The sequence below is a fragment of the Saccopteryx bilineata genome, chromosome 3, assembly GCF_036850765.1.
Source record: "Saccopteryx bilineata isolate mSacBil1 chromosome 3, mSacBil1_pri_phased_curated, whole genome shotgun sequence".
In the NCBI taxonomy this organism is placed as follows: domain Eukaryota; kingdom Metazoa; phylum Chordata; class Mammalia; order Chiroptera; family Emballonuridae; genus Saccopteryx; species Saccopteryx bilineata.
The window spans coordinates 277096055-277111332 of NC_089492.1; the positions used below are offsets into that span (position 1 = coordinate 277096055).

At 51.9% G+C, this 15278-nt stretch overlaps 1 protein-coding gene across 3 annotated transcripts in view; it reads right to left on the reverse strand.

Annotated features, from left to right (window-relative positions):
• EPHB2 (EPH receptor B2) overlaps positions 1 to 15278 on the reverse strand; it is a 193191-nt gene that overhangs the window by 116872 nt on the left and 61041 nt on the right. For all 3 annotated transcript variants that reach the window (XM_066270150.1, XM_066270149.1, XM_066270148.1), the window contains exons 2-3: positions 9722 to 9786; positions 6106 to 6790 (exon numbers count right to left, since the gene is read on the reverse strand). In XM_066270150.1, coding sequence (XP_066126247.1) covers positions 6106 to 6790; positions 9722 to 9786 — 750 coding nt within the window. The remainder of the gene's footprint in view (positions 1 to 6105; positions 6791 to 9721; positions 9787 to 15278) is intronic.

The following is a 15278-nucleotide window of genomic DNA, read 5'->3' on the forward strand; positions in this document are numbered from 1 at the left end:
GAAAAAACTGCAAGCGACGAACGTGTTGATCTTAGAGGACTGGTGAATAAATAATTCTGTACCACAGAATTCTAAGAGCCTCCCCAACCGATTGTGTAGATCTAACACGACCTGAGAAAACATCCATGAAATATTAATAAGTCAAAAATCCTTATGTATTTTTATCAGAAATCCATTTTTCTTCTTACAAAAAGATCAATATGTATAAATACACATACATACAGCTAGAAGGATCTGTATCAGCCCCCGAACAGTGGTTATCAGACTTTAATTTTAATGTGATTTTAATGTCCCCCTTTTTGCTTATCAGTAATTTCTAAAAGATTCTGCAAATAACCCACACTGCTTTTGTGATAAGGAAAAATTATTTTCCCCTCAAAATAAAAAGCTCATTGGGGGATTAAAAAAACATTCGCAGGCAAAAGACAGTTGTTCGTAGACGTCGTCATTCTTATGTTTGTAACGCTCTTCCAGGGACGTGCTCACTGACTCTGCACTGCAGCTCTGTCTATCCTGCTTACAGAGAGAACACAAAGGCTGCGAGTGGGGAGAGGGGAGAGGGGAGAGGGTCCTCGCTTGCCCAAGGTCACACAGCTAGTGAAAGGCCGAGCTGGGGAGTTTGAAACCGGTTCTGCAAGGCCAAGGTCAAGGAGAGGCCATGGGTGGGGGAGAGAGGAAGGCTGGGGGCTGCCAAGCAGGGCAGGGGGGAGGAGAGGCAGAGGCTGGGAGAAGCCCAGCAGCTGGGACCTGGGAAGTCTGAGCTGGAGCCAGAAGATCAACATGTGTGTGCACCTTCCCTCCTACCCAAGCCCCCCCCCCCCTGGCTCACTGCCCCCTCCCAGTTCAAGCTAACTAATAAAAATCCCATTCTGCCCCCAGAGTAGCACAGCCATCATGCTCACAGTGGGACTGCCTCCAGATTCATTATAGAAGCAGGGCTGCCATGGAGAGAGAGAAGGACACGGACCCCCAGCAGTGGCTTGGCCGGGGCTCCCGAAGGGCAGGTGCAAGTAGGGGCACAGGTAGAAAAGGAAAGACTAAGGGAAATAAGGATATGGAGACAAACTTGGAGAAACTGAGGCAGGTGAAAATTGACAGCCAAACCCATCAATGTCTAGAAAGAGTCAGGAAAACAGGTTTGGGTGGGAGCAGCTGCTACAGAGAGGGATTTTCAGGGCCACCCTCCTGCCACCCCTGAAGGATCTGCTGGTGGCAAGCCCCACTGGGAACTGTGATCCTGAGGAGATTGGGGACTGGGGTAGGAAAAGGGGACAGAGTTCTTCTGAAGGAAGTCCCAGGAATTCTCCTAGAATCCCACCTGGAAACTGTGGCCAGCACAGGCCCAGACTGATCACTCACTCAATACACAGTGAGTAAGTAGATGGATGAACAGGGGAAGTTGTACCCTAGCCCCCGAATCCAGTAAGTCACATAACACCCACCAAATATGCCCTGTAGTCACACCTCAGGGCCCCTGTCCTTTTGGTTCTTCAACCAATAGTTCTCTCCCTCCCTTCAACCATTCAACTCCTACTTACTCTTTTTCTTTAAGTTCTTTTTTGTGTGTGACAGAGACAGAGAGAGACACAGAGAGGGATAGATAGGGACAGACAGACAGGAAGGGAGAGAGATGAGAAGCATTAATTCTTTGTTATGGCACCTTAGTTGTTCATTGATTGATTTCTCATATGTGCCTTGACCAGGGGGCTACAGCAGAGCAAGTGACCCCTTGCTCAAACCAGATGAGCCCACGTCCAAATTGGTGACCTCGGGGTTTTGAGCCTGGGTCCTCCGCATCCCTGTCTGACGCTTTATCCACTGCGCCACCGCCTGGTCAGGCCTCCTACTTAGTCTTCAAGGCTCAATTCAAATGCTACCTCCTCCTTGAAGCCATCATAGATCCCCCCCCCATCAGAAAAGATGCCTTCTTCTTCATATTCTTAAAGAGCTTTGCTTGGATGGAGCTCACTTCTGGAAGGATCACGCTCTGCCTTGTTCCCCGTGTGTCTGAGCCCCCTGCTTACCCAGCAGTCACTTGAGGCCAAAGCCTGAGTCTCCAGCACTCTCCTCCAGCTTTCCCAGGGTGGCCTGTCAGCTCAAAGGACACAGCCTCCAAGAACCACCTGGCTGAAGCAGATCTGCCTTTTGATCTCTATTGCTGCACCCTAATGTTTCCCTTTCAAGCATTGCAGCCTGTAACTCTTTTATTTATTTGTTCATTAACTTTTTCCCTCTCCCTCTTCCCCCATCCACCCACCCACCCAGACTAAAACCTCTGGGAGGATGACGAATGTGCCCATCTTGTTCACGTCCATGTTTTGCAGCACCGGCATGTGCCCGGCTCAGAGAAGGTACTTGGTGAAGGTCTGTCTGAGGGCTAAGTGGTTCCCCCTGTGTCCTGCACACAGTAGGCACCAAGGAAGTTGGGCCGATTGACTCAGTGTAGCTGTTATTTCTGTAAACCACTCGGTCTACTGGGAACTCCCAGCCTTCGTTAGCCCACCCCTGGGATGGCGGCCACTCCCCACGAGGACTCCTACCCTGATCTGCCAAGAAGACTTTATCCAGCCTTATTTGCTCTAATTCATACTAACCTATCAAATTATGTTTTAAAATTAAATAGATCTTTCCAAAACACCCCCTTCCAGAAAAGAGATTCTGCTAAAATCCCCTCTCATCCCTGGGGTGGGGGTGGGGGGCACAGGCGTGTGCACATCATCTGGCCAAGGATGTGTTATCACCTCCTGTGCCTGAGCTAATGGTTCTCTTGCAGAAGCATCAGGGTTGCTTGTTTTAAGATGCTGATTCTTGGCCCCACCTCAGAGCTACCAATCCAGATTTGGGGGAGAAGTTTGCACCAAACCCAAGAATCTGCATTTTAACAAACTAGTTAATGAATTCTGAGGCATAGTATAAAGGCTGAGAATCCCTGAGCTAAAGGACAAAAAAGCACTTTGCCAACATCTCAGATGTGAGTTGTAAATGCCCCGTTTCCTACAATGTCCCGGGCCAGCAGAGCCCATGCCTGTGGGACTTGAGTGGAGCAGCCCCACATCTGGGTGGCTGCAGCACAGGCCACCGCAGCAGCTGGTGTCCTTCTGGCTCCGTGAGTTCATTAATCACTCCCTGACTGGCCTCTACTCACACCCAGAGGCTGGCTGGGCCGGGGCCTTGGGGAGACTGCAGGTCCAGGAAAAAGAGGGAAGTGGAGGAGAGCCAGGGCTGGGTTCACACCCTGCCCCAGCATTGCCTTGAACCCCCACTATTTGTGAGAAGCCTAGACTCACAGAAGCTGCTTGTGACAGGCAACCTCTATGATGGCCCCCCAGTGGACCCCCGCCTTCTGGCATTCACACCCAGTGTAATTTAGTCCCTGGGAATGTGAGTTGAATTTGGTGACTCACTCTTAATGAAGTGAGTATGGCAGAAGTAATGTCACTTCCGAGATGAGGTTATAAAAAGATTATGGTTTCTCTCTTGGGTCCTCTCTCACTCTCTAGGATTCCTCATTCTGGGATAAGCCACTGCACATGTTCAAGGATCATATGGTGACAAACTAAGGCTAGCAAACAACCATGTGAGTGAACGTGGATGCAGACCCTTCCCCAACTGAGCCTTCAGATAAACCTGTAGCACCTGCTGGCAGTTTGATTGCATCCCCAGGGGTGAGTGAGCCAGAGGCACCCACCAAAATCATACCTGGATTCCTAATCCTTAAAATATAGCTTAATATTTCTTGTATTAAGCTGCTAAATTTGGGGGTAACTTGTTATGCAGCAGTAGATAATTAATACATCTCCCCTCTGGGCACCCTTCTAGTGACAGTTCTTCCTATATCCATCCTTGAGCCCTTAGCCACAGCCTGAGTTCACCTGTCCCCCTAATGGGCGATGGTGACTCACGTCCCCAGGTCTTTTCTCTTACAGATCCATCCTCCAGATGGCCTGGGCCACCCAGTCAATATAGCTCTCTCCCAAGATTCCCAGCTCCCGTGTCACCCCCTCTGTGAAGCCTTCCCTCATTTTCCATTCCCGTCGCAACCCTGAGCAGTTCCAATGAAAGCAAGGCTAATGCATCACCTCCCTTATTTGGTTATAGTCTGTCTCAACTGTGAGCTCCTGGAGGACAGGGCCACCATCAGATTCTTCTCTGTCTTATATGATGCTTAGCGCAAGGCCTGACACAGAGCAGGTGCAAGGAAGGTTCGATGAGGGAATAAACAACAAGCAACAAGTGACTGATTCTATCCCCATTGCCAGGTCCTGCCATTGCCCAAGGCTGTGCAATTTCACACTCAAGTATAGAAACCTAGATCTGTTATCTGTTCCAAGAAACCAGCCTTCCCCCCCACACACACTTCCTCATTTCTTTTCCAAGACCATCACCGCACAGCAAGCTGGAATTTCCGGTTCCCTTTGATTCCTGCCCCTCCTCCCTTTCCTTCCTGGGTCCCCATCTCATCCCATTTGCTGTCAAACATCCCTTGACACGACTCCTCCTCTTCCCCAGCACTGTGGATGCCCAGTCACTGCAACAGCTGCCCCCCAAGCCACTGCTCCGGTCTCTTATACCTCCATTTACCCTCCCAGGCGCCTTTAAAATGCCCAGAGGACAAGAGGAGGGGAACTATGGAGATGGTGGTTGTGAAGGTGTTTTATGAAAGTGAGAATCATTGCAACCACCCCAGGCTAAACTTTCACTGGCTCTTCAGGGCACCTGGAATAGGGTTCAAACTCAGCCTGCCATTTGGAGCACCCAGGGTCCGATTCCAATGGGAAGTCAAGAGGAACAGGCACAAGTAGACTTCAAGTCTCCAATACCACCACCATCACCGTCTAGTTCCTGCGGCAGAGTCCCTGTGCCAGGCTGGGCTTTGTGCACATCCTCTCAACAGGTAATGGAAGCCTTAGCAAGTGCTTTACAGGTCTGAAGTTGTTGAATCCTCACTAACACCATATGAAAGAGGGTTTCACACTCGCCCAGGACAAACAGCTAATGACAAGCAGGGCTGGGCTTTGAACCCAAGTTTGCCTATCTTCATAGCCTTCCTACCACCATACAGAACCTCTTACAAACTTCTTATATTTACAACCTACCTTTGTGATTCTTTGCCATAATCAAACATCACCTCTACAATTGTTTAGTTAATGTTTTCCCTTAAATTAACTTAAGCGGCATAGAGGTTAGGGGGTGAGGGTGGGGTTTGGAATCCCACTCCCTGGGGGGATGACTCATGGCTTCTCCACTTTCTATATGAGAGTAAGCTCTCTGAGCCTTGATTTCTTAAAACAAAGTGGCGCTTTCCCTCACAGGGTTCTGTGCGGATTACATGAGTTAGACACGTCAGGTGCCCAGCACACAGAGAAGGCGGTGATCAGGAGGCCTGGCTCGCCATGCGATTGTACTTCCCCATCTCTCTACATTGGAAGCGACCAAACGACTTGCCCTGTGGCCATCAAAATGGGCAATGGAGCGATGTGGAAGTCGTTCCAGGCAGAAGATTTTGAGCCAGTGTCCAATCTGCCACACTCACTCCTTTCTGCCCTGGTGATTGTGACATTCTAACGGTGGCTCCTTCATCTGGTTGGCCCCCCAGAGGGAGGCATCCCAAACTGACCCCCGAGGGACATGTAGCAGTGAGTGAGAAATGAAATTCCATTGTTATGTCACTTCCACACAGCCAGGCCTACCCGAACTGTGTGCGACAGACAAAGCTCGATAAACGCTACCTGACAAATGTGAGGACCTCCATATCTTCTGAGAAGGGAACAATACCACTCTGTGCATGAACACTTTTGTAAATAAAGCACCACTTAGCATCAAATAATATTCAAATAATATTCACATTATGATTAAAATGAGAAACATTTATCCTCATATGACTAAAATCATCAGGCAATCCCCCGTAGTACCTACACGTACCACCATCAAGAAATGCTGTTCAGTGCCCCCCTCTCAGAAGCTGAACCACGGGCTGTGGGCTGGGAAAGCCCAGCCAGAGTGCCTCACGGTCAGCTCCACGCCACTGCCCTTGCCCGCCGCCTGACCTCCCAGCTGCCAGGCCCCGTACCCACCCTGTGCATTTGCAAGAACACGTGACCTTACCTCGGCAGACGGTGCCGTTCTCCACGGCCTCGAAACCCGCTTTGCACATGCAGCGCCCAATGGGCACCAGCCACTCGCCGTCCCCGTTACAGTACAGCTTGATGGGCACGTCCACCTCCTCAGCATTGGCGATGCAGCTGCCCCGGGCGGCCACCAGCGAAGTGCTCTCAGCCCCCGACAGCGTCTCCTGGAAGACGGCGCCGTTCTGGATGATGCGGGGGCACTTGCGGTAGAAGACGCGCACGGCGATGAGCGACATGCAGCCGCCGTAGTCCTGGAAGGCCAGGTAGAAGCCAGTGCGGGACACGGGCCCGAAGCTCCTCACCTCGGTGTTGATCTTCATGACCCGGCCGCCCAGGTCCACCTGAGAGAAGCTCTCGTCAGCCGCGATGGTGTCCACCTTCACCCACGGGTTCTCCATCCAGTTGGGGAAGGTCTTGGTGGCCGAGTCGAAGTCGGCCTCATAGTAATAGAGGTTGAAGGTCTCCTTGCAGGAGCCGGGCACGCTGGGGATGCTGCTGCAGTCGCGCACCGAGAACTTCATCTCCACGTGGATGCGGTGGGCGCCGCGGCGCCGGATGAACTTGGTCCGTAGCCAGTTGTTCTGGCTCGATTCAAACACATTGCATACCTGGTACGTGCGGATGGTGTTCATGTTCTCATCGTAGCCACTCACCTCTTCCCACTGTGGGTGAAATGCTGGTCAGGTGGGGGAGGTCGGGGCTTAGCCCCAGGGAGGAAGGACACAGACCCCACCTTAGGGAAATCCTTCAGTCTGATGAGAGTAGACAGGACTCCTAGCATCCGGGACCTCCTAGTCTGATGGGGGAGGCACAGACTCTACCTTAGGGATCTTCCACTTTGATGATGGAAACACGATCCCTCCCATCACAGAACTTCCAAGCTGAGGGGCAGACATGGCCTTGGCCCCGAGGAATTCCTCAGTCTATGAGGGAGGCATGCCTATTTGATGGGAAGCTCCTGGTATTCCCCTAGTCAATGCGGTAGAGGTGACCCCTACCCACAGGCGTTCACTGAGAGCAGACATAGCTTTGTACTTGGGGAGCCACCAGTCTGATGGGGGAGACAGACTTCTGCCTGTTGGAAGCTCCCTGTCTGATAAGATAAATACAGTCTGTGCCCTTGGGGACTCCCAGTCCGATGGAAGAAAAGCCCTTACCTCTGTGACAGCAACCCTGCTCTGGGGCCATAAGTGGCCAAGATGGTGCCCGGAGGGAGACCTCCCACCCTTCCTGCCTGGGGCAGGTGCTTCAGCATGCTCACTGGGGCCCAGCCTGGGCTCTCAGACAGCCAGCTGAGAGTTCCCAAGTCTCACAGCTACAGGGAGCTCGGCTGGGCCATGGAAAGTTGGGACTGGAAGGACACAGAACCCATAGCCTCTCCTCACAGACCCTCAAGGGCCAAGCGCACTCACACTCCTACGCCACTGTTCACACTTTTGTGCCCTCCTCAGGCACCCTCTCACCCTCTCTCCATCCTTCTGGAAGCTCTGGCAGCAGGCTGTGCCCCTGGCCGCAGTGTCTGCACCCACCAGGGACAATCTGCCTGGGCGAGTCGGGGCTGGGCAACCTCTGCCCTCTTGGACTGGTGTCCCCAGTGGAGCTGAGAGCTTGCCGAGGGTAGCTATTGTTCCCCTCCCTCTCTTGTGTCCCTTTCGGTGGCGGCTGGCTTCACCTGGAGTTCTCCCAGAAAGGGTAGACCCAAAAGAGCCCCAACAGCAGAGCACCCCTCCCACCTGTGCTGGCCCAGGGGCTGGGGCTGATCGGATTTTATTTCTTTGTCATGTTTATCACAGGTGGTATGTACGGTTGTCCCCATTTCACAGATGAGGGAGTAGAGACCAGAGAAGTGAGGTCACTTGACCCAAGTCATAAAGACCCAGGCCCGTTCGCTTGCTTGTCCACACGACCTTGAAACTCGAGGACCCAACGGTGCCCTGGGAGCCCTGGGTTTTGTCCCAGGTCTGCTGACCTGATGTGTGGTCTTGGGCAAGTCACTTACCCTCCCAGGGCCTTTATTTCCTCAACTGCCAAATATGACTATGATGGGGAGGGGAGAATTGTCTCCCTCAAGTGGGCATTCTTTGTCCTTCTACCTCCCTCTGGTTCTCTGGGCCAAGTCTGCGCAGGGCAGAGCGGGAGCAGCTGGCCTGGGGAGGGACGATGCTGTGACGTGGAAGTGTGCGCGGGGGAGGCCAGCCGAAGCCTGCTGGCCCAGCCTCTACTTCAATGGTGGCTCTGAAGCTTCTTACATTGCGTTTAATTTTTTTTTTTTTTTTGGTGGCACCATGTGACAAAGTCAGCCCCTTGTTACAACTACTGCTCTTCTTCAGAACTTAATTAGAGCACTTAATTAGAGCGCTCTGCCTTTCTCCCCTCTCTCTAATTAACATGCGGAGGCCCTGCAGCCCAAACACCCCAAATAATTGCGTCCGGGGGCCCTGCAGCCCAGCCCGGCCTCATTACTGGCAGGGTGGGGCTGTGGGCTCTGCCGCCTTCGCAGATGGAAAATTGGTGACAAGAAAGAGCCACAGAAAGAAGCCTGACCCTGGGTCCTGCCTATTGAGAGCACAGGCCTTGCGGGGGGTGGGGAGATATGCAGCTCCGCCGGGCAGCAGCTGAGTCCAGCGCAGAAGCTGGGATGGGGGGGGGGGGGGAGGGACGGGCTGTGGGAGCCCAGAACCCTCCCTGGAAATCAAGCAGATGAAGAGGGAATGATATTAAAACTGATGATGGTGACAATGACGATGGGGATAGTTATTATAACTACTCGTTATTGGGAGTCCATTCTATGCCAGGCCCTGTGCTAGACATTCTGCAGGACAACCTCACAAGAGTCCTGTGAGGAAGACATTAGTGTCTCCATGTTATAGATGAGGAACCTAAAGTTTGGGGAGGTTCAAGAACTGGCCCAAAATCACACAGCTGGTGAGTGGCAGAATCGGGAAAGAATTTCAGCTCATACGCAGGTGCTGGGCTGGTTGGTGCAGGGAGAAAGAGGAATCTGAAATTGTATCTGATCTTGCCCTTGGGAAGCCCACAGACTACATGGGCTCAGATCACTGAACGCAAGGAGGCGTGAAGATCTCAGGGAGGGGGAGACTTTTGTTACAGGAGCTCAGAAAGGGGGCCCAGAGAACTCAGTCACAGCCCTGAGATACAAACCTGAGCCCTATCCCTTACTAGCTGTGGGGCCCCTGGCACGTGGCTAAAAATCTCTGAGCCTGTTTTTTCAACTGTACAGTGGAGCGATTCCTCCCCGTTAAGAGTAGAGATGATATGTGGAAAAGGGCTTGATACAGTATCTGACATACACTGGGTGCTCAGGAAATGACAGTTCACTTTCCTCGTCTGTAAAAGGAGATAGTTCTACCCACTTCTGAGTCTCACCCTGAGAATTCCATGGGACAGCCGAATGCATCCAAGATGTTGTCATGGTAACTGGTGCTCCACCACTGGTAGGGGACCCAGAGGGTGGGACAATGAGAGGCTTGGCCCTGGGCTCTGAAGGAGGGAAAGGTGCTGGAATGTGAGGCCCTCTAGCAGACCTGGGGTATTCTGGGGGACAAGGCAGGGTGTGGGGACCACTGACTCACCCCTGATGAAGGATGCACAATCCAACCGAGCTCTGCCGTCGCTGTGGTTGAGTCCATCAGCGTTTCTGTGGGGAGAGCAAAGAGTCACCACCCCATGCATTGAGCAGCTTTAAATCGGCTCCTTTCAAGCATTCATTCAACAAATATATCCTGATGCCTATTCTGTACCAGGCCCAGGGCTGGGGACCCTTAAGAGAAAACAATGAATAGGAAGACCCTACAGTGGAACAGCTCAGTCTGACAGTGGGAAGGAGGTATGAATACAACTAGCTATGAGAGACTAGGTGGAGAGACATAGAAGTCACACCTTCCATGTCACCTAGCCCAGTGAGATAGGGTGAGAGGCATGTTTGATGCCGTTCTCCCCTTCTGTACCCAGGATAGACATCACCAATCAATTCCCACACTCTGTAGCTACATGATGTGTCTTACCATAGTGCCCTAGGAAACTAACACCCATCATTTCATATCCTATCCCTGTTGTAGCCCAACTGCCTCATTTTGTACATAGAACAACTGAGGCACAGAAAAGGGGAAGAGACTTCCTAAGAATCACACAGGAGCTGGTGGCACAGTAGCAGTTGCAGGTCCCCTGCCTCCTACCCTGTAAACTTCTAGACACTTAGTTTGAGGGTGTGAATGATCTAGAGCAGTGTTTCTCAACCGCGGGTCCGCAGACCTGTCTGCCAGAAGTCCGCAAAAGAGTTAACCACCCTGATGTTGTACGAAGATTACAGACCCAATGATCTTAGTCGAATTTGCTTCTGCTCAGGGTGATTTCTGCCTTAGTGGTCCCTGAAATCATTCTCCTATTTTCACCAGTCCCCAAGAGTAAAAAGGTTGAAAACCACTGATCTAGAGCAAGGAGAGTGGGGACAAGGGTATTGAGAATCCAGGCTGCTCTGAGGGTCAGAATGGGAATAACAAGGTCTTCAACTAGGGCTGGGGTGGTGGGGATGGAGAGTGGAGACAGGAGGAAGCATTTAGCTAAAGGTGACTCCAGTCAGTCCAGCAAACTGACAAGAGAGGATGCAGCAGTGTCCTCATGACCGCCTGTGGCTTGTGTTTTCTGTCATGTTGTCCCTTTGCACTGGGGGCTGGCGAAGGGGGAGGGGAGATGCCAGGGACGGTGGAGTCCAGTGCCAAGGGCATCTTTTTGATGGCAAATTGGAGGGAAGTTCTATTGTGCTGCTTTGGAGCTGAAAAAAGGGTTCTTTTTCACACTCGGAATGCTACAGATTCTTCTTCCTGGAGAGAACAAGGGCTGAACTTTTAACCTGTTTTCTCTCATCGGCCTCAGCCAGAGACACGCCAAGCCGGGCTCTCTGCCTGGGCCCGAGGAACAGCTGCTAGGAGCAAGGGAGAGGAGACTCTGCTTGGGATGAGAAAGGGGTCGGGTGCAAGCCCACCAACCAGGTGGCCCCACCCCCTGGCTGAATTCCTGGGCTGACCCAGAGGCCAAGTCCCAGAGGATTCCACAGCCCAGAGAAGGGACTGTGAACTGACATCCTCATTGTACTGGGCCCGGGGAGGGCAAGTAAGTTGTCAAAAGTCCTACACCAGAAGCTGGTGCTCAAACCTTGGACTTCAGGAAGCTCAGGCCAGGGGCTCCTGGTGCCCCCTCTGCCTCCCACATCTGGAACAAGTCAGGGGAGGATCTCAGAAGGACTGGAAGTCAAGGGCTGCCTGTCACAGGCAGGAATGGACAAAGAGGGAGTGTGGAGTTTGCAGATCCCCCTGAGGGTGCGAAAGGCAGGTGCCCCCTCTTCTCCCTTCTCACCATGCCAATGCTGGGCCTGGCCTGGAAGCCCACCTCTGTGAAAGCAGTTCCCCTCAGAGCCATGGCAGGAGGGGACACATGGGTACCCTCTCTTCAACTTCACTTGGCCTTTTGCTTCTTAATGTTGACACCTCCCTCCACCCTCGGAAAAAGGGCAGGTAAACAGAGCGGACAAACTAGGTCTTGGGAGATCAGAGAGACTTTGCTTCTAATTAACTCGCTCTGCCACCTGTTTGCTTTGCAACCTTGGACCTGTAACCTTTCTGGTCCTCAGTTTCCTCACCTGGAGAGCAGCCACGTTACCTTCTGAGTGTGGACAGATGGACTGATTGCGATGGGCCCTGTATTAGCTGGGAGCCCAGCACAAAGCACATCCTAAGTTAGTGGCAGCGATTCTTTCATAGATTGGGTGGTTTTTGGCTGACTCTGTGCCTGGACACATGGCATTTCCTCTGGGCTTATTAGGTGGCCCCTGAAAGTGAAGGTGGGCCCAAGAGGCTCCAGCTCAGGCTCTCTTCGCCCCACTCCCACCCCAGACCGGGCCTGCCAGCATCTGACAGCCATCAGCCTGTTGCGTGATGGCCACAGCCTTTGCGGCACCCTTCCCGGTCTGTCTGCCGCTCTCTCCTGGGACGTCATGAGTTTCCTCTGTTCCTCTCAAACCAAGCCCAGGATTCAAACTCAGTTCCCAGGGAATGGAATTAGCAGTTCTTGTCTCAGGAACCTGGGTGTGTTCAGGAAGCTGAGCCCTATTTTCACCACCAGCACTTCTACAAAGAGAGAAAACTCATGTCCGCGAAGATTTTATTAGGAGCCAGAGATCCTCCCTCACCAACATTCTCACTACCATGCCGAGAGATAGGTGATACTGTCCCATTTCACAGATGGAAAAACTGAGGCTTCCAAAGGCATCTATTCCATCCACGAGCTATACTCCAGATGCACAGAATGGGTGGTGCACTCTCTCATCCCTGTACCTGACACCTCACATGTACCATTCCTTCTGATCTTCTCCCCTCCATACCTTCTTTGCCTTCTTTGTCTTCTCAGCCTTGAAGTCTCAGCTCAGGTCACCTACTCTGGGAAGTCCTCCTGAATCCACACCACTCACAGCTCTGTCCCAGCACTTGCAGATATACTGGGTGGGAACTGCCTATCTGCCAGGTTCTTCTAATGGTCTGTGGTTCTCCAAAGGGTGGGTGCTAGGTCCTGGTTCTGGGGCCCATGAGACCCAGCCCAAGGCCTGGCACATAGTAGGCCTTCCCCTACTCCATAAGAAATCCCCCTAAACTATAGAGTTTGAACATATGCTAGTGATCTGCCCCATCAGGAAAACATTCATGACTTCGGCCACTTTCACCTACAATCTGTATTTGTTTAGTTACTATTTTTCTTCCATTCTATTCTTTTTTCTTAAGTGCATTTTAAAGAGGAAAAAGCAATCATTGTTATAAATGGAAAACCAATATCACTTGCCATAAAAAGAAGGAAAGTAAACACAAGATTATTACAATTAAAAATGTCTGCCAACTACCTAATATCATTTCACTTCCCAGGCTTTGGGGAGCAGTAGGCTCCATCAAACTGCCTCCGAAGTGCTGGAAATGTCCTCAACCCATCCCCACTGTGACAATGACAATCCCTCATGCAAGGGAAGCTGTTTTCACTGTACACAGATAATTAATCACCGCACGATGTGACAAAGACCACGATATGGATGTGCACAGAAAACTGTGGGATCTAGGAAACTGGGTGTGGAAAGCGAGGAAGAAAATGCCCCATTTAGGGATGGCTTCCTGGAGGAAGTGACTCTGAATGGAGGCTTGAAGACTAAGTTAAAAGGGAGTCAGGAAAAGCCGAGTATGAAAGGCACGGTAGGCAGAAGGGACAGCAGAGGCAAACACAAGGTGAGCAATAGCACGTTTCGTGGGAGCTAACGGCAGGTAACAGGTGAGGCAGGGCGTGGTGAGAGTGAGGGGGAGGCCAGGAGCGGTGGAGCTGGGGCTGCGCAGCGAAGGTCAGCTGCTCTCAAGGTCCTCTTGTTGGCCACGTCTACCAGCCCACATTCTTGCCAGCCTCTCTGGTCCCCCCAACCCACCACCTACCCTGCCTAACACTGATGTTTCATTTATCTCCAGGCCCACCCATCCTGGCTAGCCCTTTGGAAACGCCCAGTTTCCAAGCCCTGGATGCTCTAATGGACAGATGAGAAAACCGAGGCCGTGTGCACAGGTTCTTAGTAGCCAGGCGAAAGCTGGAACCTGGGCCTCCAGCCACCAGCCCAGAATGCTTTCCTCGGTGGGAAGCAGGGTTCAGGCCATGGGAGCAGCTTTGGCCCTAGCCCCATGCACCCGACCCCCTCTCCTGCCTGGAGACTGCACAGAAGAAAGCAATCAGGAGGCCCTGATTGCACAGGCTGGGGAGGCCCCTCGGCCCCTCCAGCTATGTGTGAATGAGCAGTGTGCATTTCAGAAATATTTGAGCTAAAAGGGGAGACACACTGAAGTCGTTAGCATTGGGCCCAACAGGAGGGTGAATGTGCGGGGGCCCTGGCGGGTGCTACCACCACCCCATTTTCAGGCTGGGGTGGGTTGGTCACCCTCTGCTTCCTGATCTACTCCTGGTCAGTTCTGTCTGACCCCCCTCTTGGACCATAATTCTCTAGGACCACGGACACTGCTTGCACTAAAGACATTATGTTAGAGTTATGAAGACGGAAGAAAGAGCTTTCATTAAGTCCCTATTGTGTACCAGGCATTGAGCTGAGCACTCTAAATACCATTTCAGGTTTATGACAATCTAAGGAGTTGGGGGAATACATATTATTTAATCCCATTTTATAGATGAAGAAACTGAGGTCAGGGAGATGAAGAACTTGTACAAGGTCACACAGGCAGGGCTAGGCTTTGAACCCACACTTGTCTCATTCCACATTTGTGTTATTTTTAAGATGCCACAGCTATAGCCTTAAAAAAAAATCACCGGGCCTTTTGTATGTGTTTATTCTCTCCCTGTGTGGGCCTGTGTGAGGACAGGAAGGGAAAGAGGGGAGAACAGCAGGGGAGTAGGGCAGACTGTCCAGGCTAGAACCTTGGCTCTGACACTCTAATGTGTGACTGCAGGCAAACCTGTGCTCCTCTCTGGACCTCAGTTTCCCCATCCATAAAAGGGGTCATGTGAGAATTGACAATCTGCTGATGTGACATCTCCCAGGGCCTTCATTCGGGGTGGTGGAGGGCTCTGTGTCTGACTCATTCATCACTGTATCCATCCCCAGCACTCAGAACTGGTTCTGGCACACAGCAGATGTATTGGACCACCACGTGGCAGCTGCTGATGTTTCTAAAGCCCATGACTGATCATGTCTTAACCGAGCTTAATGCCCTTCAGAGCTCCCCTGCCATTAGGATAAAGTCCTAGCACCTCAACAATGCATTCAAGGCCGCTGCTGACCCGGCCAGCTCATTACCTCTCAGCCACACTTTCCTGCATCCCTAGTGTCCAGGCATCCTGAATTTCTTTCTGCTTGCAGGAGGCACTATGTTTCCTCGGGCCCTGGTGACTTGACCGTTCCAGATTTTTCTCTCTGGAATGCCTGGCCCTTCCAGCTTTGTGAGCCTGGCTAACTCCTCTTCCAAAACTTAGCTGGAAGGCTCCTTCTTCTTGGCAGCTGTCCGTCCCTGAATTCGACTGGATTAGACAACAAGAGCACAGTCATTCAATGAATGGCTCCTCTCCCCAGTGTGTGCCAGGCGCTGTGCTAGGCACTGGGGATAT